The following is a 25160-nucleotide window of genomic DNA, read 5'->3' as shown; positions in this document are numbered from 1 at the left end:
CTCAGTTGTCTCACAATTGGCATGTGTCCCTCCACACTTCGGGCATACAATTTTGCTTGATGGACAAAACCTGATTAGATGTCCAAACTTCCAGCATTTCGAGCATTGGGTAACCGGAGAAATATATGGGTCCACCTTAAATCGACATCCATATGCATAAACATAAGGAGGCAAATAAGTACCTTTAAAGCACAGACGAATAACTTCAGATTTCACCCATCGACCATCGTTATTCAAGCGATTCAGTCTTCTTACAGACAAAATATCTTCCGAACTGACAATGTTCTTCATAAACTCCTCCTCGTTTACTTCTGTCTCAACATTTTTAACAATGCCGTAACTGCAAATGAGTTGATTTGACAAAAAAGCGCGTCTGTCATCATTATTGAACTCGTCTGCCGATAAAAGCTTCTCTGCTTCTTCTTTCATACTAAATTGTATGCGTACCTTACAGGGGCCCAAGAACTTTATTTTTAAAATACCCTTTAAGCCTTTGGCTTGTAGTAACTTGGCTAAACCTATCTGTTTTGGCAGATCAGTTTTCGATATCACACAGATTTCAAAAGTCTCATCGGGCATTCGCTCAATATGCGGAACGGCATCAAAAGCCTTGGAGCTCCGTAAACGCTTGGGTTTCTTTCCCACAGTGACGAAACTTGCATCAGACGCCCAACTATCATCGCTGGGATCACCAGACTTCTTCTCTGATGGCGAGCCCACAGCCGACATGGCATCTTCATCACACACGACACTTCGTCGAGCCATCGGCGAAAACTCCAGCATACTCACGTTGTCCAACGATAGCGACTTGGTTCGCTGCCCACACTCAATCTCTGAAGATACCCTACTGACTCCTGCAACGGGGTCATAAGACCCGATACTTGTTTCGCTCATATCTTGCTCGAAACACTTCGAAAATAAAAATTAATTGAATTGTACTCTTACTTAAGATTGGTTTTTTGGAATCTTTTTGTATTTTTTATTTCAATTCCAAATTTTTACTTTTACGGCCATCCCGTAAAACCGGAATTGAAAATACAAACTGAAATATAGATGCACAGAAAAAACAGAAAAATAAGACCATCACTGGGAATCAAACCCCTCAAAGTTTGAGGGCTTACGGCATAGATGTCGCTAGCGTCGCTACTTAAGAGACTAAGTAAGAAACACAAGCTGAGATATGAGGTGCATAGGGAAATTCGTGTCGGTACCGTTGACCATCAGTGGTGTAGCGGTATAGCACGCGGTACGGATTACCGAGGACCTGGGTTCGATTCCCAGTGATGGTCTTATTTTTCTGTTTTTTCTGTGCATCTATATTTCAGTTTGTATTTTCAATTACTCTTACTTACTCACAAATTTGTGGTCCTTGAGTAGGTACCTGCCTACTTCTTACTAGGCACTAGTATGATCACTGTTTGTACAAACTTACAAACTTTACCATTTATACTTAATTAGTACCTAAGGTTTCTATATTCAGTAACACAACACAGATAATGCGTAAATAAAAGTAAAAGTAAGGCATGTAATAGATATATTTTTTATCCCAGTTTCCCATAAAATGCCATAACATGAATAGCCTCATAGATAGGTCTGTCTTGTCCGCGATTATTTTCGAGCCAATGGGCCGATGGAACGTTTTTCTTATATGAAATAGCAATAAACGGAATGTTGGAGCAGAATGCGGGAAATCGTTAAACGGATTTGCTTCATTCACCTTAACCATTTGAGTTATTCAGGTACTAATCTATTTCCAGAAGATTGTTCATTATTAGTCCTGTTTGTACGGGAATAGAGTAGACATACCTACTAATAATATCATAAATTCGAAAGTAACTCTACCTCTTCACATTTAAACCGCTGTACTAATGAAATGGGTAAGGAAATAGTTTCAAAGCCTAGGATGAAAAAGGATAGTTTTTATACTGGAAAACTGCATGGTTCCCGTGGGACAGTAATAAACGAATTCTTCGCAGACGAGGTTGCGGTCAATGGCACTAGTTGTTAATAAAAACGGAACAAATTATAGTTACGCAATGTGTCAGGATTGACTTCCTAGCGGCCGGGCACTATAGACTAATGTATTTCAATACAGAAATGGAAATGTTTAGATAGTTTAATAGGGGGATTTCAATACATGTACCTATGTATACATATTTAAGACACTAATTGACGTTGTTTTGTTTACATTTAGTTAGTTAAATTACCTAAACCTTTCAAGTATACATAATACCATAACTATAACCTGCGCAAGCATGCGAGGCAATTCAATAATTGTGAATTTCCCAAATCCGCACTAGGCCCGCGCGGGAACGACGATCCAAGCTCTCTCATTCTTAGGGGAGGCCTGTGCCTAGCAGTGAGACGTGCAGGTCGATTCACAAAATCTGGCACGAATGGACTGAATGAACGAAGGAAAGTATAGATGTGCCACGAGAGTTGAAATGAATGATTACACACACATCTACAAAAAGAACTGATTGCACAAAAGGAGTATGAATGAGTAAATTTCAAATGCCTGCTGTCATTACACGACATGTTGTAGCTGTGTGTGTAACCTAATCATTCACTTCAACCCTCGTGGCACTACCTATATATGTGTGTTACCTATTTGAATACACTTCACACAAATATGAAAATATCATATAACAGATATGACACACACAGCACACACACACACCACAGCACACAGCACAGACAAACAGACAGCACATGGCAGCACTTTCCTTCCTGCAAAAATGTCTAAATAAATGATATAATATTCGTTCAATCCATTCGTGCCACCTCTTGTGAATCGACCTGTAAATGGCTAGGATGATGATGATCTAGGTACATAATATTATAGCTGAAGCAAAGGTAATAATTAAAAAAAAAAACGTAATTAAACCAGTCTATCTACACAGGTAGGTACTTACTCTTTAATTTCCAGCCATTTAACTACTTGAAAGATCAAACGCTAAACGGTGGTTCCTTAAAGCCCTGCGGAAGCCATCACGTAATACCGGAGGCAAAACTAAGTTAAGCCGTTAAGCAGCTGAGGCCAGGCCACACTTCGCTTCGTAAAATGAACCAAGTTTTCAACTTCCATTCTATCTAGAGGGTGAATAAAAGACGGTGTTCCTTCAGGCTTATTGTGTATTTCGCGTATGTTCAACGACATCTTACAAGGTAAAGTGCATAAATAGTAAATTATTATTTACATTTTAATTATAATTTATAATTAACCACTTTATTTGTAACCTTTTAATAACAGCCAGTTATAAGTTAGTTTTATTTTGTAGGTTGTATTGCAGTTAAAACGTTTTTGCTTAATTATTATATTAAAGAAATTGCTGCATATGCGAATCATTGAAAATCGGAATCGCAATCCAGGTTTGTAGTTTGTTTCTTATCAAATGTACAGAGTTTCGATAGTACCGTTGTTCTATATTATTGTATAATTGTGCTTGATTTAGAAATCCTATTATTTGAAAATAATAGTAGGGGAGCCCAAGAGGGGATTTTAGGTATTTACTCGAGAGTGTCAGATTAACTATACCATATATTAGTCTATACATAATAGATAGTTATTTTACATTTTCAAAAATTTGTTACGAGCTTGCGTCACTTCCGAATCGTCAGTCTTTTAAATGGGAGCATTTTGAGGGTTCATAATTAATAACAAGCCCTTTAAATAACTGACGCCCTGGATTTAATTTTTTTTTCTTTTCAGCCCTTCCGGATGGCCACCCTCACCATGTAAGGCGGCAGATGAATACTTTTGGTATCAAAGACAAGCCGGGGCATCTAAAAAACAATATCAGACACATTTAAGTATTTCCGTGAACCTATTTTTTTACACAATTAAAAGTCCGTAAATGCTTCCTCCACTGGAACGGAAAACATCATATAAGTTTTTTTCTTTCTATTAACTAATCTAAAAAATTCAACAGGTCCTCACGACGCTCGCGTAAATTTATACCCATTTAGTATCATGGGCTCCCCTACTATAAGGTAAATATTCCTGTTCTTCACATCAATCCGTTAGCTATATGTCCCCACTTATATAAAAATTAGGTACCTTAAGGTATATTTAGGTCCAATTACTTTAGGAACATTCAATTATTAACACAGTATTCCTTCCAAGCCGCGTTTTTATTAACTTTAGATCAGAGACACGCCAGGAAACATTTACCTTAACACTTTTCGCGACTCCCTTTTCATCAGTTGTCGCGCAACGTTAGTATAGGAGTAACTTTGTTGATTAAATTATAATTTAAATATAAATTCACAGAATAATTGTCGATTAAGTTGACTTTGTAATTGCACAACAAACATGTTTTTATCAGCCAATATTATACACCTACGAATTTACCATAGTATTGTTTGGACACATGTATCCAAACACCTATATTTATTACAGCCTCCCCTTCAGTAAAGTTGATACATTTACCCTATCTAACATTGTTTTTATTCTGTACTATGTACCCTTATAACACAATTTATGCTCCCAAATAAGATGAGCTATGAAATCTTTAGCACTTACAATTACTTAAAATTATTTACACGTAGTAGGTACTGACATTCAATTTCGATGGGTACTTCATTGTCGCATATTCGAAGAAGCCACTGAGACCTAACTTACAAACGAAATGAGGAACATTACTGTTACAAGAATAGTTAGACACAATACACCGCTACCCCACCATACGCACGAGCACATCAATATTATAAAGTCCTGAAAAATGACTAATATTTACAACACTTAGTTTATCCTTATCCTAGTACTAGTGAATCGTGCAGAAGCGTTTAAATTGAGGTAATAACTTATATTGTGTAACTGGTGACTACTAATTGACTAAATAACATTACAAAAATACTTCCCAAAGCCTAATAGGTAACAGATTGTCATGGATTCGGACTTTCGAACGTAAACGTAAACGGCGCACCCGCGTTCGTGTTAGACGATAGCTTCCTTAACATTAAACAAGTGGGAATTTATTGATACTCCAATTGGTATCGTGAAATGACTCGTAATGTTCCCGAGCCGTGAACGGAACCGTGGCCGCGGGCGGCTTTATTATATCACGACGCCGCTCCTCGAGATGATTTTCGCTGTCTGATCTTTTTTCTCGTTTTCCGCGTCCAGATTGAGTTTGGGGTTCTGTATTTTCTTCCACGTGTCGCCGAGAGCTTTAGTGAAGTGGTCGTCGACGCCGCCTTTTGTTGCCGTCTGTGTTTTCTCGTTTTCTCTTAGCCTTGACGTTTGTATTTGCCTCCATGTGTCGCCGAGGGCTTTAGCGAAATGATCGTCGACTGACAAACTCGCATCGTCAACCTCCATAGCGATGATCTTAGCGGGTTTGGGGGGTTCCTCTGACTTGAACTGTATGGGGCTGCTTGCACGGTCCTTAGTGTTAGGTTTGGGTCCCGGCTGGCTACTTTCCGTGTTCTTTTTGAACAGATTCATGTAGTCGTCGCCGAGAGAGCGTCTGAAGTGCTCGTCAATCACTGGGTCGCACATTGACATTGAACCTGGGAGCAAAACAAAAAGAATTAAAACTTAGCAATTAATATTAACACGCCCAATGTTATTTGCCTAGCTTTAGCTTGCGCTATTATAGCTGAAACTAAAGCTATACCTAAAATATAAATAACATTTCGCATGTTGTGTAACAACAAAGTTGAAATATATGTAGAATCTTATCATTTTGATAAGAATGAAATTCGAAATAACTACTTCAAAAACTAATATTCTAAAACCTCAGAACCTCAGAAATGCTTACTCGGATCCCCGAGTAAGCATTTCTGAGGTTCTGAGGTTCGGTCAGTCAGTCAGGATCGGTCAGTGTTGACTACCATCCGGTAGTCAACACTGACCGATCTTAACATTTCAAGAAAGTAACTACTATCTTACCAGGTGGTGTGTCGCTTTTGGTGATGACAGACGGTCTGTTATAGGGCGGAGGCGCCGGTCGAGAGCGTAGCCGCATGTCTATGGGGGCTTCATGCTTGCCAGGGTATTCGGGCGGAGCACCTGCAGACAAAATAAATAAGTACATTAGTAAATAACAGGTACTTTTGTGTTAGGGACAAGGTTGATGGCCGACTCTTGCAGTCTTGGGATACCTTGCATGAGTTGGTTAGGGTCATTTATTTAGTTTTGTATCGTTTCAATACATTATTTTGTTGAAATTCTGGAATTTTTTATTGGGTCTGAAACAGCTTGTGATGTTTTCGGTAGAAAAATACACCTGCAGTTTTTTTTTATGAATAAAGGCATGAAAGCATAAATAAGTTATTGGAATAAAATTAAATACCTATCATAATATATCTTGAGAAAAAGTTTATTCTAATTTAGAATTCTTCACCATTTTTTAAGAAAATCTTTGTATTAGTCTCGGCTGGAATAGCAATTTTTGGCTTCGTATTAGTTAAACGAATTCGCAAATACTGATACTTGGCCAGCAGTTCCCTACTTCCATGCCACGACAATAATCTACTATTATTTCCCTAAAATCTGAGCGCAAAACGTTGGTACTTAGCGCATTTTGTATTCTTCGTATTCCCAAAACAGATCGGCCATTGCTGCGTGATTAAGGTCAAACATACGAAGTGTCTAACCTATGTTGCTGGAAGTACGGTGAGTTTCCTCCCTTTGTGCTAGAGTCGTAAGATAAGGAGTTAAAACAAAAGGCTTGTTCTCGTCAGTTACGATAACACAAGTATAACAACTTTAGTTGGTACGTAGGACGATCTGTTGCTGAAAAACATATATATTTAGTAAAAAGTCTTATATAAGTTATTTAACTCCTACAAGATAATAATAATAAACGATGATAGGATAAAGCTATGTGAAAAATTTAATGTGTGTGGAAATTATATTATAAATTAAAAGCCAGCAATATGTGGATAAGTTTGGATACCTACTGGATCCCTTTTTGATCTCACATGAATAAGTTATATCTTCGACTTCATCTTCATTTTCAGATCTGGTCAGTTTTAGATTTAAAAAAAAAACAATGTTATAAAGAAAAGAATGGTGTAAAGAAAAGTTTTTATTAAAAGCTTTTAATGCTATTTATTTGTTGTCTTTACATTGTCATTCAACCTATATATCCTTCGTTCTTTTTAGCATTAGAAAGAAGGTAAGCGATCGTGCAGTGTCATTTAAAAACACTTTTAAAAAATAAGTCACAGCATACATGTAACCATTAGCAACGACTATGATCATTTACATTATTTTGGTATCATAAGTAACAGTTTTAGTTCATTAACAGTTACTGTTTTTTTAAAAACGTTTTTCAGTAAAAAGACTCGTCAAAATTGTTTTTACCCTTTTTCTAATGCAGAAAAAAACGAAGTATAATATGCACCAAATTTCAAGTCAATCTGACCATTGGAAGCGAGCTTTTACTTTTCAAAATAACTGCTTTGGTATTACCTTGGTATTGCGTCCAAGAGGTAATATTTTCCATATACTTAACACGAAACACGAATGAGGGCTATCGCGAATGAATTCGCCACTAGAGGCGCTAGTGTAGCGTGAGGTCTCCGAAATGTCAAACATGTCAAATCTCGTTTTTGGCTGAGCTACGCGGGTTAATTTATAATTAGAATTATTTTGTGAATATTTTGCAATATCTGAAATTAATTATGGCAAATATGCGTTCCGGGGCAATGAATGTCTGTGTTTTGAGAAAGTTTTGTCTTTCAGAAACCTTTGTCCTCCCTTTTTTCCGAACAAAACGGGGACTATGCAACACTGTGGCATGCTCGATATTTTTGTGGTACGGTTTTAAGGTGTACTTATTTTAATATGATTTTAATCTAAACTTTGTTTTCACGCCCGTAATAACAGACTTTGAAAGCCATACCTACTTAAAAACCTCACGCAACAGTGCGCCATCTAGTGAGACAAAACACGATAGCCCTCATTGAAATGCCATCATAACCGGCCATAACATTGAATGCCACGAGGCCTTAAAAACATTTGACTATCATTCCATTTTCACAAAGCATCGTAAATGACCGATAAATTTAAAATGGCGACTGTTTAAGGACCCCACAAGAATGTTACCTTTATTACTCTTGCCTTGAGACAATTAAGAATAAGAGTTCATTTGCTTGTAATTAAGGCTTTATGAACAGACCGTAGAATTTGATGACCACTTAATTATATTATAATCCTATTTAGACGGGAAGTATTAGCTCCTTTAAGAGTAGATAGACGGCTTAAGCGTGTTTTAACGTTTAAATAGGTACGTAATAATTTCGAACGACTTTCAAATTGAAATAGATGTTGCATATATAAAAAAAAACAGTCAAATGCTTGTCGGCCCATAAGCAGAGGGTTCAATTTTAAGTTTTGATCCATTATTACTCGTTAACTTGTAAAGTCCACTTACTTAGCTGAATGGATTTTTTAGAGTACTGCCATGAATTATATCACCTTGATAAAACAATCATTCAGCTAGGGACACTGGTATCAGTAAAAAATTGGAACTTTTTATTTGTATTTCTTTTACGTTATTCAGTCCAGGCCAAAAAAAAATACACTTTAGTAGGAACCTTGTCTCTGACTGTATGCCTTCTGTCAATTTTATATAAAAGTTCAAACACGAAGTGATAGCGACAAAGTAGTAAGTGTGAAGATATTTTTGACTTCGATTGTAGATGTAATTAGTACTTACCTATTCGTAAACCTGCATTATTTAAAAGAAAGACCTGCACCATGGAGTTGACGAGACAAAATCATCCCACTTGACGTAAAGGAAAGGAACCATTTTATTACGAAATGACAGATATGGAAAACTATAAAGACTGTTGGACTACGAAGTCATTACGAAGTCGAATCTCATGACATCTCCCCGTGATGGAGAGAGGTAAAAGTCAATGCCAGGTCAAACTCAAAATATCTTTATTCAATTAAGGCTATAACAACCACTTATGAATGTCAAAAAATTATACCAACGGTTCGGAAAAACCTCTGTTGAGATTAATCCGGCAAGAAAATCAACGAGATATTATTTTTTAAGAGCGATGGAATAGTTGTGAAGGAGAGGTAAAATGAACAAGAGATTCCTGTGTGTAGAAGTATATCCAAAAGGACTTATGTAATAAGATACGATAGTAAAAGATTTACCTTTTCCATTGACAGTGAGGTTAGCAGGCGCTTCGTCGTCGTCTGCGAGTTCACCGTCGCTGTGCGGCGCACGCGCCGGTACGGGCACGGTTCGGCGCTCGTTGAACGATTGGGAACGCAGCGCCATCTTGCCGTTCTCTCTGGAACATAAATGTTTAAGGTCAGATATTGCGTTTGAGGGCTAGAGTATAGTGAAATTATCACGATTTTCAGTCATAATGGGGTAGTCCGTCAGTTAGATTGCCAAAAAATATTAGGCACGTTTTTTTCTTTTGTCAATTAAAGAAAAAATTAGGAAGATTTACCCCCTGTTTCACCATTGATTGATTGATTAAATTTGACAGATAAACGTCATGCCGTCTCTGTTAGTTTTGTTTGAATAGACGGAGACGGCGTCAAATTTATCCGTCAATTAAAATTAATCTATGGGTGGTGAAACAGCCCCGCACGACACTTTTTATCACGACGTGATATCACATTGCTGAAATTTGACGTGCTTCATCTTTATAATTTTTTGTTTGACAAAAGAAAAAACACGACTAGATTTTGATAATCTAATTGATGCATTAAATCGAATAATATTCAATTGCAATTAGGTATGCTAAAAAAAAACATATTTCACTTCATAGTTAATTAACATACAATAACTTAATTAATTTTCAATGAAATACAATTTACGACGACTACTAATCAAATTAGCTATGTAGTTTCAAATATTTAAATTTCCTTGATATCACAGCATAAAACTCGACTTAGCGACAAAAAAAAAAGAAAATAAGACATTTTATTCATGAGAAGCGAACACAGGTGCACCATTTCCATATTAATTTTTAAAGTGAAAACATGAAAAGCGAGTGAAAGTGGTATAATAAAATTTTCTAGGGTGTTAAATATTATTTTTAACCTTTTTTTGTAGCAATGAAGGATAATGCTTTAGGATGCTTTTGTTTAGGTTTTCTTATTCATAATGACTATATGTAGATAATTATTTATGTCACAGTTAATTATTTACTAATATACTTCATGGGTCTATATGGAGTGGTCGAAAATTATTAGTCATAATGTAATTCTTTTTTTCTCTGCGACCATTTATTTTTCAGAATTGTTATAAAACAAACCTAACCTAACCTACGGAGTTCTACGGGATGACCATTTAAAAATTTATGATGATTTAGGTTTCAGCGGGAAAAAAATTACGACTAAAAAATTTATGACAAACATTATTTATGACTTATAAAATTATGGCAGTCGAAAGGATCCCATAATTAATAAGTCCTCTGAGCAATGAAAACTGGATGGAATCATAGTAATTTTTTCAAAAAGAACTTTTTTTTCACCGACTTCAAAAAAGGACGTCGTTATCAATTCGGTTTTTTTATGTTTGTTACCTCAGAACTCCGTCATTTATGAACCGCTTTGACAAATTTTTTTTTTTTCGTTCGTCCAGGATACCGATATATAAGCACCAACTTCAGACTACTGGGAGAAAATTATTTTCATGGTTTTTTGTAGTCGGTTAAATTTTTTGTTATATATTTTTTTCCATTACATTGGTTTATATTATAAGTACTTGTCAGAAAAGTAAGTAAGTAAGTAGTTGTTGTTGTTGTATGTTTTAGAAATAAATAACGATGGGATAACTTTGTTTAATGGTAGCTTCCCGGTTCCTGTCTTTACGAAAAAAACTTAAGTTCTTATTAGTAATAACGTACGCCCGCGGCTTCGTCTTCGTGGAAACACAAAACGTAGCCCAGATAACTGTTGGGATTTCTAAAAATTAAGTACCTACTAGTGTAGTGGCAGTAGCCTCATAATAACTCAATTCCTACTGAGTCGCCTAAATTTTTATGTATATTCATGTTCACCTAGGTGTTACGTACATACACTAACTGAGAAATGTTTCATCCCAAGACATACCTAACAGAAGCCTTTCCTTTAATCACCGCTTCAAAAGTAAGTAAGTATTCTGTTTTTTTCTTCGGGTCACCTACCTACCGACAATTTTCACATCACGCTACTGGCCATTTTGTCAACTTTAAGTTTTTAACTCTAGTGGATAATCCCAAATCAGATGGTCCCAAAGGAAGACCAGCGCCGTTCGCAAGACCGGCAGATTGCTGATTTGGGACCATTTCGTGACATGCATAACTATATATTTATTTCTTCCTTTCTCTTTTCTTTATTTTATATAAAGCTGGGAATTATCTGTCAGTTGCATTTAGTGATGGGCTGAACGTGGCTTTAACCGAATACGAACTTCGCCCGGACATTGGGTAAAAATTTGAAATTCGGCCGAATTCCGATTCAATAACCTGCGTCTAGTGAATTTTTACGTGTAGATAGATAAGAAAAGATTGATAAATTTGATTGTTGAATGTTTCTCAATGTTTAGTTTGTGAAAATTGTGAACCAAAAACTTTTCTTTTTATTCAATTTACGTATTGTAATCAAAGTTTGTTAACTATACACTAGACAGTTAGGTAGGTACCTATATTCGTATGTCGAGAGTGTAAATAGTAAGCTATGAATAAAACACAAACAAGATACGTACCTACTTAGCTTTAAAGAACACTTAAGGTAATTTTAGTTAGCGTGGCACAAAAGTCCAATTGTTATCTCAAGATTAAAAATGACTTAAACGAAACGTATGAAAATTATCGCTAAATTGACAAAACTTTATTGGAAGAATATCGATAAAGGTATCGATAAAAAATATTCAAACTCTACGCCGTAAGTGCTCAAGTTCACGGATACAATATATTTTTATTTAACACATAATTATTAGAAATCAAGCCATATTTATGAAAAAGACTGTTTACCGCTTCATATTAGCATATTAATAAGTAAATTTTGAGAATACATTTATTTAAAATAAGAGCTATGAAAATGGTACTTGTACAATCAATCATATTTTTGCCTGTGAAATGTATGTTTATTTGGGTTATGGCAGTAGGTTGTATCACAACTTAACACAGAACACGACACCATTCTGGAATCCTACCGTTTTATGCAAAAAATCGAAAGGATTGCAGAAATAAACACAAGACAAATACGACGAAAAATTTGACAGGAGGCCCACTGATTCAAAACGGGTCACGCTGTCATTTTAATTTTATCTCTTTCCCACACATAGCTTATGCCGTAAGGATCGGTTTCTTCAATCGCACCACTGTACTGTAGGTCTATTTACGCTAGTAATTTTATGTTTATGGGTCCGACTAGTTTCGATCTTTTCAGAAGTCTTTTATCAAGGTGATTGCGTTGCGTTCCACGGCGGCGCACCGCGCCAAAAAGATCGAAACTAGGTATACTTAGTTTGGATAGGTATTTAACTAAATGTAACCAAAACAACGTCAATTGGTGTCATAAATATTGAAATTCCCCCATTATACTATCTAAACATTTACATTTCTGTATTGAAATACACTAGTCTAGTTTGTATTACGATGAATTAGATAAGTAAAATGTTTAAAATCCTTGAATGTACCAAATCTAGCAGCTGAAGCACAGAATAAGTAATAGTACTACCGCTGAAGTTTGTTTACATTTAGTTAAATACCTATTAAAACTAAGTATAGTCGGACCTTTTCCTGGCTTAAAAATGCGATTAGAACCGTGTTACTTATTAGTTTACCCTTTTGTTTCGCCTAGTTCACATACCTAGGTCTGTATTCTGGTTGTCGGGTCCGCCTCTCGCGCCGCCACTTGCCCGTGAGCTCCTTAGGCTGCTCGCGCGGCGTTTCTGGGGATAGCGTGCGATCGCCTTCCGACTCTCCACTCGACGCTGTGCTGGGAGTCTCTGTGGCAAATAAATACATATTGTAGGATTTGGTGTTCATGACAATTAACACCCCTAGGCCTTAGGAACATGACGCTGGCGGTGCTCGATCGATCTCTTGTAATTCGTAAGCTCTGGCCACGAGGCCACGCACCGTAATGCTGCTGGAATAATGTAAGCAGGACCTTAGTCGATACTATGTAAATATCACAAAATCAAATGCATATAAGAAGGATATATGAATGAGGCCTAGCCACTTTTGATGAATGTCTTTAAAATAAGTAGTTGGGACTAAACTGCCCCTATTATGTTACAACTAATTTCTTATATTCCTACTTAGGTATATCATCATCCGATTAAGTTTATTATAATTGTTTCAATTGAAACTGACAATAACATAAAATAAGAACAACACTCGTAACATTTATGGCTTTCTATAATGCAGAATTATTTGACCGGCAAAAGTACATAATGAGGGTATGATGTATGTCGAAATACGTTCTGGGAAATGATCGAGGAATTATTGAGCTTTAGCCCGTGATGCTCCCAATCGGCGCCGACAACTTTTAATTGGAATCCTGTCCAATCTCATTCTCATCAACCCTGATTTAGATAGAGTAATTTTATAGAAACAAACTCATTACTAAAGTTGAGGCTGGCGCCATCCAAATAACCGCCTACTTAGCTAATTATCAAAATAATTATGGCACTGAACACTAACAGCTCTCGATATTAACGATTGTCGCCCTAGATAAACACGACAACTTGAACAATAATTATGCATGTGACCAAGCTAGCGAAAATTAAATGGTATTGTACCTTTTTGGGGAGAAGCAACCCACGGTTGCCATAAAGGCAGGTTGAACTTGGGTGAATGAGGAGGTTCCATCGATAGGAGATTCAGATTGTTCAGCGATGTCCGAGCAAGAAGCAGCAGATACTCTGGCAATTCCATCATCACAGCCCTCGGGCAACACACGTAATTAAGCACTAGTAGTTTCTTATGTCGAAGAACAATAGCATATTTCTTTGAAACGAACGCTCGAAATAAACAACAAACACGTAACCACCAAACGCACTAGTCAATTAGAACAAAATGGCAAAGACACTAATTCTTTTAGCAAATAATCAGGAGCGGATCAATATACAAGGCATTGGCGTACCGGCACAGGTAACACTGAAGGAAGACTGAACAAAAAACGAACTGGAAGAGATTACATCGGAATAAATAAATGAGATGAACAAAAAACAAACCAAAAAGCAAAAAGAGCATCACGCTACATCCACGCGGCCGGACGTTGCGGCGCTTCCTTCGAACCCTTCGTTCACAGGACGCTTTGCGCCCGACAGGCAAAACCACAAACTAATGACAAAATGTTAAATTAACACTATTTAATACATATACAATTATGAATACAAAAATAAACAACAAAATCGCTGTCGCCGTAATCGTCATTGGAGTCGACATTGTAAATTGTTTCCCATCCCATTGTGTTTTGGTCACTCTGATTTTATGACACAAATGCGATTACGAGAGATCGCTGCTTCCAGTCACACAAAGGAATTGATGACATCACAAATTTTAAAACGATTTGAAATCGGCGATGAGTCGATTTAGCATTAAACATTGTTTGGAGCATTTTAAATTTGTTTTCTTCAGAACCGAAGCGACCTGAATTTCTCAAGTATACATAATTGAAGAGGCACAAATACACTAATGCTGGGTGACCTATTTAATGTTTACGTATTTACTTTAAGTGATGTTTTAGTTTCGCGGTAAAATTTTCGAACAGTAAAAAAGTTAATTTTATTTAGAAATGCATCAGCCTGTATTAGGAATACATCAACCTGTTCGGTCCATTCATGAAAGTGCGTGAGCGCAGGGCGCGGGGATTAATGAACCCCCTTTACACTTCCACCTTCCTTCACCTTGCTACTACCTCCAGCTTGAAATACAATCTCAATAGTAGCTTCTACGAACCCCACTATAAGGATGAAGTTCATTTCCAACGATACAAAGTGCATAGCAATACCTAAAAGATAAATCGGTTTCTATTTTTCGCACCGTAGAGTCCAAATTGATTTGTAAAAACTAAGAGTCGAGTTTTAAATTACGGTGGTTGTATCCTTGGAAGGTTGTTTTATTTCGAGACGAGTGAGGAGTAGGGGAGGGGAAGTCGAACTGTGAGAAGTTGCTGCGATGCTGCAGGACCGTACAAGCATTAGTTTTTTTATTGTCTAATAGAGCGAGGCAAAGGCTCGCCGACAGGTAGGCTTTGGCGCCGCTAGTTTAATTAAGTCGACGGGATTCACAGCATATACGAGTAAACGAGAAATGTTACGTTCCAGTAATAAAACTAAGTGTCATAGTAGTCGCAGATTGCAGGAAAGTTCACATTGTGTAAGCCGCAATGACTCCTGTATCTAAAGATGCTAATGAGGTAACTTTCTTAATTAAAAGTTAGCGGGTTGTCGGGCGGGTGAACAAAAGCCTGTTCTGTCAAAACAGTTCGATATTTTAGACTATTTTAGTAGATAGAAGAGACGCTTCTACTTTAGTTGACAAAGTACGCAAGTGCTTCATTATTTTATGACAGTTCTCAAGTACCTATATTAGACACAAAAACTATAAAGCTGATTGTCACATTTACTTATTCTTAAACGTTTACAATTGACACTGAACCCAGTCAATTTTACACTGCACGTTGAACATAAAAAAAACGAAAGTCAACAAATTGCAACGGTCGAGTGAAGAGAATTAGAATTCAGCTTTTATGAACACTGTCTGTGTCTTTGTATAAAACTCGTAGTTAAGCCTCGGCGTTGTAGGATCGCCTTACACAAGAAACCTCGTTCAGTGGAGTGTAATTAAAGGGAGGAGTGTTATTTTTCCCAATTTCTTTTTCTTTTTATTCTTTTGTGCCTTGACGCGGCGGCGGCATTCAAGCGAAGCGCTCGTCCGAGCCTTGAAGAAAGCCAACTTTAAATTTATAGTGTCAACTAAGAAGTCCTTTACTTCTGCATCGTAATTCACAACAATAATACATAAAGACGCAAATGTTACAACCGTTTATACGATGATAATATTCTAAGAAACAACCTAAAGCTAATTCCTTTATATTACAGCCGATCAATCTATCATCAACTGTCTCATGTCATAAAGAGCCAAAAAACACAATACAGAAGCCACCAAAAAAAAATCAATAACTTGAATGCTAAGCTTGAACGAGTATAACGAATACGAAATTGGGATGAGAGGAGTAATTCAGTGGGCTACTAAGCCGCGGGCATGTATCCGCTCGAAACGAGTTCCTAATCGTTCTAAGGGATAATTATTTGCACGCATGTCATGTGTTCATTGTATTACTTGGTACGAAATCTCAAGAACAATATTATTGTAAAAAAATCTTTTTTAATGCATGTTTTTTTGCTGGCTTTTCTCTTCGTTGACTGTACTTATATTTTCATCCAACTTACGTTATGATTACCAAGGTTCAAGTCAATCTGATCACAGGAAATGGGTTGAATTCAATTTCCAAGATTCGACCCACACAAACATTTAAGTATGTTTTTTTAACTACAGATTACTTACGTTAAAGTTGACGATGTCTGTGCTGTTGATAGATACGGTTTATATATTTTCTTAATATAATAATAAGTTCTTTTACAGTTGGCACAAAAAACAGGTAAAGTGATGCTGATTTAAATAAAGAAACTGCAGAAGAAATGGAACTTGTGATTATAAAAAATCGATATACTTAAGTGGTGGGAAAAGTCAATCTTTTTATTCTCGTTCGTTTTATGGTTTTATACTTATTGCGTTCCTAAGCAAATGGTGCAGTTTACATTTGCTATGAGGAATAGTGTGCACAAGGTGTTGATGAACGGAGTTTTTTTTAAAGACATCTACATTAATTATCCCTCGGTAGAAAGAGGAATTAATATTTAATATTTTATGAAACAGATAAGAATATTCCATGACCATTTTTTTAATTTTTTTTATTGGCCTGTTTTTGTGTCCCACTGCTGGGCAAAGGCCTCTCCGCTCTTGCTCCACTCCTGCCTATCAAAGGCGAGCTCCCGCCATCCCACATTATAGGCATCTAAGTCGTCCCTCCATCTCCTCTTCGGTCTGCCTCTATTACGGTATCCGTCACACTAGGAACCCATTCCGTAGCAATTTTGGCCCAATGACCATTTAGAAATTAAAATATCACCTTTTTATAATGACGTTACTCTTGCACAATATGTAGCCACATAAGTCGACTGACAGAATCCTCGTTTTTTTGTGATAGAGGGAAAACGAGCAGGCGGGTCACCTGATGGAAAGCAACCACCGTCGCCGGTGGATGCCCATAACATAAGTTGAGCTATGAAGGCGTTGCCGGCCCTTTGAGAAAGGAGTAAGCTCGTTTTTAGGGTTCCGTAGCCAAAATGGGAAAAACGGAACCCTTATAGTTTCGCCATGTGTGTCTGTCTGTCTGTCTATCTGTCCGTCCGCGGCTTTGCTCAGCTCATCAGCTCATCAATGCTAGAAATCTGTATTTTGCACGAATATATCGGTACGTAAACTATGCCAACAAAATGGTACAATAAGAAATCGTAAAAAAAAATTTTTTGAGTAGGGGAGACCGAGGAGAGTTGTGACTGAGGAGAATAGTGACAACGTCGATTTTTGGAAACTTATTAACTGCAAGCGAGCTCGCAACAGCACGCGTTTGATAATTCGAGACTTGAACTAAAAAATGCGCGCTATAGCGAGCTCGCTAGCAGTTAATAAGCTTCAAAAAATCGACGTTGTCACTACTCTACTCTTTCACAACTCTCCTCGGTCTCCCCTACCTCCCATAGACGTAAAGTGGGGGTGATTATTTTTTCTCATCCAACCTTGTAGTATGGGGTATCGTTGGATAGATCTTTTTAAACCATTAGGGGTTACTAAAACGATTTTTCGATTCAGTGATATGTTTGTAAAATATTCAACTTTAAAGCGCAAATTTTCATTAAAATCGATTTTGCTTACTTTGGGACTTTAGGTCAAGTGTCCCGTGATATTTATTTATTCATTTATATAAAAAAAATGATGCTTGATTGGTCATTTGTTAAATGTAACGTTTAGAATTTACAAGTAATACGAAGGCAAATTTCTACATAGGGTTCTTTTATTCATTATCTGAATGTTTTAGGCTTTTTGTAGTTACCTAAAGCCGCTGAGGTTTCAAGAAAACCGGAACGCAAACAACAGAGGAAAGTAAATTTAAAAGTAAAACCTGCGGTTGGGAGTTGGGAGACCTAAGGGATGTAAATTAAATAATGTTTCTGGAGATGCCTTACTTTGAAGTTGAGATAATCTTACAGTTTATATTCAGACATTAAAACATCTTTCCAATAAAAAAAATATGGTTCTACCTCTTAAAACATTAGTGACATGGTGGTTCTTACGAATTATTATTCAAAATAATTGACTATGTACATTTATATTCGAATTTCCTACAAAAAATAGATAATGTATTGAAGCATCTATTAACTGTTGGTCGCGACTTCGTCTGCGAATAATTCGTTTATTCGGGATGAAAGGTATTCAATTACTATTCAGATTTTTTGAATAATGTACAGTCGAACAAAATGAATCATGACCCAGGGTGGAACCTTTTAATAATCAATTTCACTATGATTTCCTTGACAAAAGTATGAGATGTCAACATGACATTAGTAGCACAAAGGTTCCACTCTGGGTCATGATTCAATTTGTTCGACTGTACCTACCTATACCAAATTTCACGGCAATCGGTTCAGTAGTTAAGGCGTATCTAAATGTGGATCAAATAAACAGACTCACTTTTGCATTTTTATTTTTTATAATAGTAAGTGTAGTAAGGATATGCGAAAGTAACCATTAAATTTTTAATGGGTAGATCGGTATCGTAATATATAAAAATCTTTCGTTAGTCAAAAATTTATTGCAAATTGGATTTAAATCGCAAATATTACCAGCGGCACATGAATTTTTGCATATATTTATTGTAATTTGAAGAACAAATGAAAGTCAGGTAATTAATGCATAATACCTACTTTCGTTCGATGTATCAAGTTTGTGCGTAAATGAACGTCAACTTAAGCATATTACTTGAAGTGAAAGAGTGTTTGTTATTAAACTAAGCACATATTTATTGAAACAACATGTCATGGCTCTGGTAGTTACGAATTGCATGCGCGTTTTTTTGGTAAAGTATTTTGCGAAATTATAAATCTAATCATACTGGCCACTGGCACACCCAACGATAACAACACAAACTTGGCTCCAATTGTACACAGGGCAAAATATCAATATCAAGTACATAGTGTAACATTATTTAAGTAATTATGGTTATAATAAGGTTATTTAAAGCACTTTTCTAAAATGCCAAGCTAATGTTTCACTAAAAATATTAATAATAACAAACGTACGACATTTTTTAGAGCGCAACCAAAAATGTAATGAATAAAATATCTGACATTTCTGAAAGTAATAAAGGAATTTCATTCAAATTAGTACTAGGATAATGAAGTTGACGTTTTCTAACATTTTACCTTTCAAGTTAATTGAATAGGACTGTTGCCACAATAACATGAACTGAAATATTTTTATTTTTCTTTTCCGTCACCAAAATATTGCAGAGATCCCTTCAGGGATAAGTCCGCCTATGTGCTTAACACTTTTTCTTTTCTGTAACCTTTTTGTTTTCCCTTTTTGCACAATAAAGAGTATTTATAAACAAACAAAGAATATTGAACTATAGATACAGTCAACCAATTGGATTTCTAGGCCGCTATAGAACCTTGTGAAGGAAAATAATTTTGGTTTGTCCATCTATAGCAATGCTTATTGGATGACGTAAAATGTCACAATGACAAGGTTCTGTGGTGGCCTAGGAATCAAATTGGTTGACTGTATTTTTATTCATTGGCATGGTCCTCTGTAATGTAACATAAAAGTGGAGTCTGTCAAAAACTAGTAGTTCGATAAAAAACCTATAACTGAATCTGTAGAATTTTGTTTACGGAGCAAATGCGTGCAAATGTAAATTAGCGTGAATATTTTTAAAACGGAAACGGATACAAATTTCGAAAAATATCGATTACAGTAGTGGAAATTCAAATTGCTTTGGCGTTCTAAAAAAACGGTTGCATACAAATAACGGCCAAGGGGCAGGAATTATTTAAAATTCGAACATGATGTATTCAAATCGATTCGCGTGAACGTGAAGCCAGTAGCCGCCTCCGTGTCCCGAGGCTGTACGGAGTTGCGCGTGCGTTGAGTGAAGATCAAATTATTATTATCTAACTACTAAGCCGCAACAAGCTTAATATTTTACTTATATGCACAGAAATTAAACAGAAGGACTTCACCATCTAGAGAAAAAAAGCAATCCACTGGCTAAAAATTACTACATAACTATACCAAATTAACCAATACACAAGAGTCTCTTTCCAATATATTTATGTAACCGGCTGAGGAACCCCAAAATATCTGAACATTGTAACAATCACGGCTTTATGTAATTATGTTGAAGTAGACGTCACTTGTATAGTAAAACCGGCCAACAAGCCCGCCGGCAAGTGAGAGTTGAACTCGCGTGGAGAAGGTTCCGTACAATGCCAATGTCAAATGTTTTCCTCTATTTTTTTATAAATATTTTTACGGTGCTTTTTAAATTAATACAAAATATCATATTTTTGAATTTGATAAATCATGTGCCAGCTATGGCACACGCACAAATTACTATTTTGGCTTCTGTTGGACGTAAATGCCACGTGGCTGACTGCATTTAGCCAGTTGCCACACAAGATAGGCGACAGGGTCTCTCTTGAAGTATACAAGGGCGTTTTAAATCCAGTTTGACACAGGTCCGTGGGACTAAATGTAATTGTTAATAGGTATCTACAGTCATTCATAGCTAGATGGTTGTGTTGAAATATTTTTGAGTACTGCGATTAGCTCGACTTGGTTGCTGTAACATGCCATCATTCTTAAAATAAAAAAAATACAATCATCGGTTGTCAACAGGACGTCAACTCGGACTAATTAGGGTTTTCACAGAGGTGAAATATCGCTAGATGGCGTTAGTATTGTGAGGTCAGTTTGACGTTTGCTTGCGATTGGCTCATTTAGTTATTTAACCAATCACGAGCAAACGTCAAACGGACCTCACGATACTAACGCCATCTAGCGATATTTCACTTCCGTGAAAACCCTCATTGATTTGATTTGTGTTGTTTCAAATGGTAACATAGGTACATACAGCCGGAACGACTTTATGTTTATGCTGCTGTATTGTATTGTAAAAATACATGCTTTGCAATAACAGTATTAAATGAACCTAATTAATAGGGATGTTGACGCCATTAAAAAATAATTCGAAGGCACGACTCCAGTAAAGAAACGCTTTATTTTAGCCCTGAAAACCAGATTAATTTTCGATTTACTGTAAAAATAGATTTTTTGTTGCTTTAAAACAAATAAATAGTTAGTTGATTGAGTTGGCGAACAAATAGCGACTTATGACGTCATAAAACTGAAAAAAATATTTGAAATTATCAGTAAAATGCTGGTAGGTTGCCTGGCTGGTTTTAGGAAGCTTTTAGTTTTTTTTTTTTCATTTCTAAATTTTATACAGAGACAGCAAAACCCTCATTCAGACTAAAACCATCAACATTGGATTTTGTATTTGGTATTTTGGTGCCGCTTGCTACATGACAGATAGAGCGACAACTTCACCGGCTTTACCTACTACTAAAAGACTTGTTACATTGAAATCGTTCTACGCACAGGTTCTACGTCCTACTATATTCGGTCAGCCCACGACAGATAAATAGTGATTGAGTTCGCTGAATGCATTCTTGCAAGTCTTTAAACTAGCACAGCGGCCTAAACATAAATCTTATGTCGATGATTACTAATTACAACTTGAATTGGAATCGGAAGCATTTTTGTACGTACTGTACGAACTGCTAGCAGTCAACGCTGTCAATGTACTAGTCCAATCATTAACAGTTCCCTGTCATAACCGCTCGCGGTGTTTACATAACAAAAGTAACGCCAGTGCAGCCACGGAAGACGGATGTTTGTGGCGAAAGTGCGGGAAGCTGCCGCATTCCGCATTCCACATCGAATGGTGTTGTTGCAATCAAACGCCTATTTTATTTTAACTTGAGTTTCACAGGTGGCATTGAATGGTTTGGCGGGAAGTTTAACAATGGAGGATGCGCTATCCCTGTGCCTTCGGAAAGTTTCGGATATACACCCGTCTGTGTTTGTCACTGTTAAAGTGTAGCTCCTATGTAAATCTGCTTATTTAGAATGATAGAATTTTAATAGTCCGACAGCGTTACGAGTAGTAGTATAATACCGGCCAAGTGCGTGTCGAACTCGCGCACGAAGGGTCCCTTAACTACCATTACCTATACAACATAGACATTAGGAAAAAAAGACAAAAAAAACACGTTTGTTATATAGGAGTCCCCCTTAAATATTTATTTTATTCTGTTTTAGTATTTGTTGTTATAGCGGCAACAGAAATACATCATCTGTGAAATTTTTAACTATCTAGCTATCACGGTTTACGAGATACAGCCTGTTGACAGACAGAAATACAGACAGACGGACAGTTAAAGTCTTAGTAATAGGGTCCCGTTTTTACCCTTTTAGTACGGAACCCTAAAAGTAACATAATAAAAGAGCCCTTTGCAGCCTACTTGCAGAATAAACGACTTTTGTGACAACTTTATTTACCGAGTTCCTAGAAACACCTATTTTTTTATTAGATACGTCATAGAATTATTTATTTTTTTGAATGTAAAATTAAATGGTTTCTAGGTACTGTTTGACATCGAACTCACGAGGCAAAACACAGGTGTGAATGAATTAATGAATGCAGAATTCGTTACTAAGGTAAGGGTACTTTTGCACAGAACTATTTTATTATGCCATTTATGTTTAAAGGTTTGAATAATAAATGGCAATTAGTTTTTTTGTGAAACCTTTAGTTTTAATTTACAATCGTCCCGAATAAGTTTTTCAAACGTACCGTAGAGTTCATGTAGAGTTAGTAGATAAATAATGAAAATAAAAAAGTACACCGGTTTAAATCGGCAAAACATGATTAAATGTTGCCATTCGTAACATTAAGTTCTAAATAATGGTATACGTAACGTATGTTTTTTTTTAACAATGACCTACAACAATTTACCAGCCGAAATCATACACAACATTAGCCTAATTTCCTTGTTTTGCATTACGTCGGTTGCTAATAATTTATTCAGCGTCGTACTCGGTATAGATTTTCTTCTACGCGCGTGCGTTTACTCCATGAAAAAACCCCTCGGGCTACAATAATTTGTGACTTGTCCTGTTCAAATAAGGTTGCCAGCGCTATCTGTTGGCCAGACTTAGTAACATCTCCGCGGTAGAACCACGAGCGCCATCTCTACTTTCCGGGGGACTAGCCCAAACGCAGTTCACGAACACATGGGTTTCTTGTCAAACTCCCTAGATGGCGTATGGAACATACATCTTGATTTGCAGATTGTAGGTAAAGTATCCATACCACAGAATTAGTAATAGTACAAGAAATTATACTGAAGATTCATTAAATAAATGAATTATATTGTATTGAAAAGATTATCGAATAATATTTTGTAAAGATACGAATAGGTAGGTAGTTTTCTAGGTGAAGAGAGTTCTCACTCTATTCTTAAGTACCTAGGTATGCGGAAAAGCGGGTTAAGCATTTATTATTCTACTGCTAAATACTACAAACGCTAGAAATATGAGGAACATTACTTGGGCAGGATTCTGAATAAAACGATAAATGATATTTTAAATAGAATACTGCTCAGCTAAGTATATTAATCTATTAATATCAATTTTGATTTTTGATCTCAAATTTTGTCGTCACAGTGAAGCAAAGATTAAGCATTCTTTAAGAAGCTAAGGGTCGCTTGTACGATCTGGGGTTAAAAGATTTAACTCAGGGTAATGGGTGTGATAATTCCATAAATTTTGACACTAAATATAACCCAGGGTTAGTAGTTAACTCGAAATTGTGAAGTAGACCCTGAATAGTCCTGGTCTTGGGACAAAAATACTAACTATGAAACGAAATGACGCTCAAAGGAAATGACAACTGTAGGTGTCAACCATCCTATACCCAAACGTTTTTTTCTAACATGTTTCCATTCCACATCAAGGCAAATAAGCTCGGTGTACCTAGTAAAAATTCAAGTATTTCAACTGCATTTAATTTCGTGCGCTCTTGGTTGCCACAAGGAAATCGAGCCTCCATTATATGTAAGTATGCAATTAAAATGTGTGATGGTCATGGTACGTGGTCGATGGAATTTTTAAGTATAATTTCTTACTACCCTCAGCTGGGATCGAACCGTGACCGACACAAATCGCTGCGCTCAGTTGCGTAATGTGCATTTCGCCCGTGACCTTCTTGCAAGATGTTCAACTGTTTTTAACTACTTAAGATAGAATTTTTCATATCTGTTCTTCTTCTTTTTACAGTGGCTTCTCCAACCAGTGAAGGACGGCAGTCAGCCGCCGTCAACGTTTGGAGAGAATTTTTCCATATTTACCTTTAAAGCAAGTCGATGGAGTACCTGAAGTTCCTAATTCGAATTACACGCGTAGAAACTAGTCAGAATTTGAAGAGGAAAGTGAGAAAAGTTCAATATTTCAAAAACGGCTAATCCGATTTTGATGAATATGTCTAAGAACCATTGCTAGAAAATCTGATTTAAAATAAAAAAAACCGCATTCAAATCGTTCTACCAGTTTAAGAGCTACGGTGCCACAGACAGACACAGACACATAGCGGTCAAACTTATACACCCCTCTTTGCGTTGGGGGTTAAAAAACGGATCGCCTTAGTTACTTTCACGCTTAGTTAAAAATTAAATTGGAGCCGTACTTTTTAGCAATATACAGATTCACCACATTTCGGATAGTATTTTCACACGTGTCCTTAACAAATTGGATCCAAAAAAAATCATGAGTTATTATATTGGTAATAAGTTTCAGGTCTAAGGCTCCGTTTCCACCAGAGATGTGCGAGGATGTGTTGCGAGGAATGTGTTTTTTTCATGAACCAATCGCCTTGCTCCGCTCAGCTGTTTCCAGCAGAGATGTGCTCTGCGAAGATAGGTAAATGAAGCGTTTCTATTGGTAGTACAATAAGACTGCTTTATATGGCAATGGCCGATTCTATAATT

General features: G+C 36.5%; 1 protein-coding gene across 2 annotated transcripts in view; it reads right to left on the bottom strand.

Annotated features, from left to right (window-relative positions):
- Nucleotides 1–3117: 3117 nt before the first annotated feature.
- LOC141433404 (uncharacterized) overlaps nucleotides 3118–25160 on the bottom strand; it is a 32405-nt gene continuing 10362 nt past the window's right edge. Inside the window, exons 1-5 of one of the 2 annotated variants that reach the window (XM_074095429.1) lie at nucleotides 13722–14092; nucleotides 12785–12923; nucleotides 9125–9264; nucleotides 5897–6016; nucleotides 3118–5514 (exon numbers count right to left, since the gene is read on the bottom strand). In XM_074095429.1, coding sequence (XP_073951530.1) covers nucleotides 5060–5514; nucleotides 5897–6016; nucleotides 9125–9264; nucleotides 12785–12923; nucleotides 13722–13860 — 993 coding nt within the window. In that variant the 5' untranslated portion in view covers nucleotides 13861–14092 and the 3' untranslated portion in view covers nucleotides 3118–5059. Of the gene's footprint in view, nucleotides 5515–5896; nucleotides 6017–9124; nucleotides 9265–12784; nucleotides 12924–13721; nucleotides 14093–25160 lie in introns of those variants that run through there. The other variant, XM_074095430.1, reaches the window with a different exon arrangement.

Source organism: Choristoneura fumiferana, chromosome 12, assembly GCF_025370935.1.
Source record: "Choristoneura fumiferana chromosome 12, NRCan_CFum_1, whole genome shotgun sequence".
In the NCBI taxonomy this organism is placed as follows: Eukaryota; Metazoa; Arthropoda; class Insecta; order Lepidoptera; family Tortricidae; genus Choristoneura; species Choristoneura fumiferana.
Note: the sequence above shows the minus strand (reverse complement) of the source record. Positions and strands in the feature narration are given on the sequence as shown.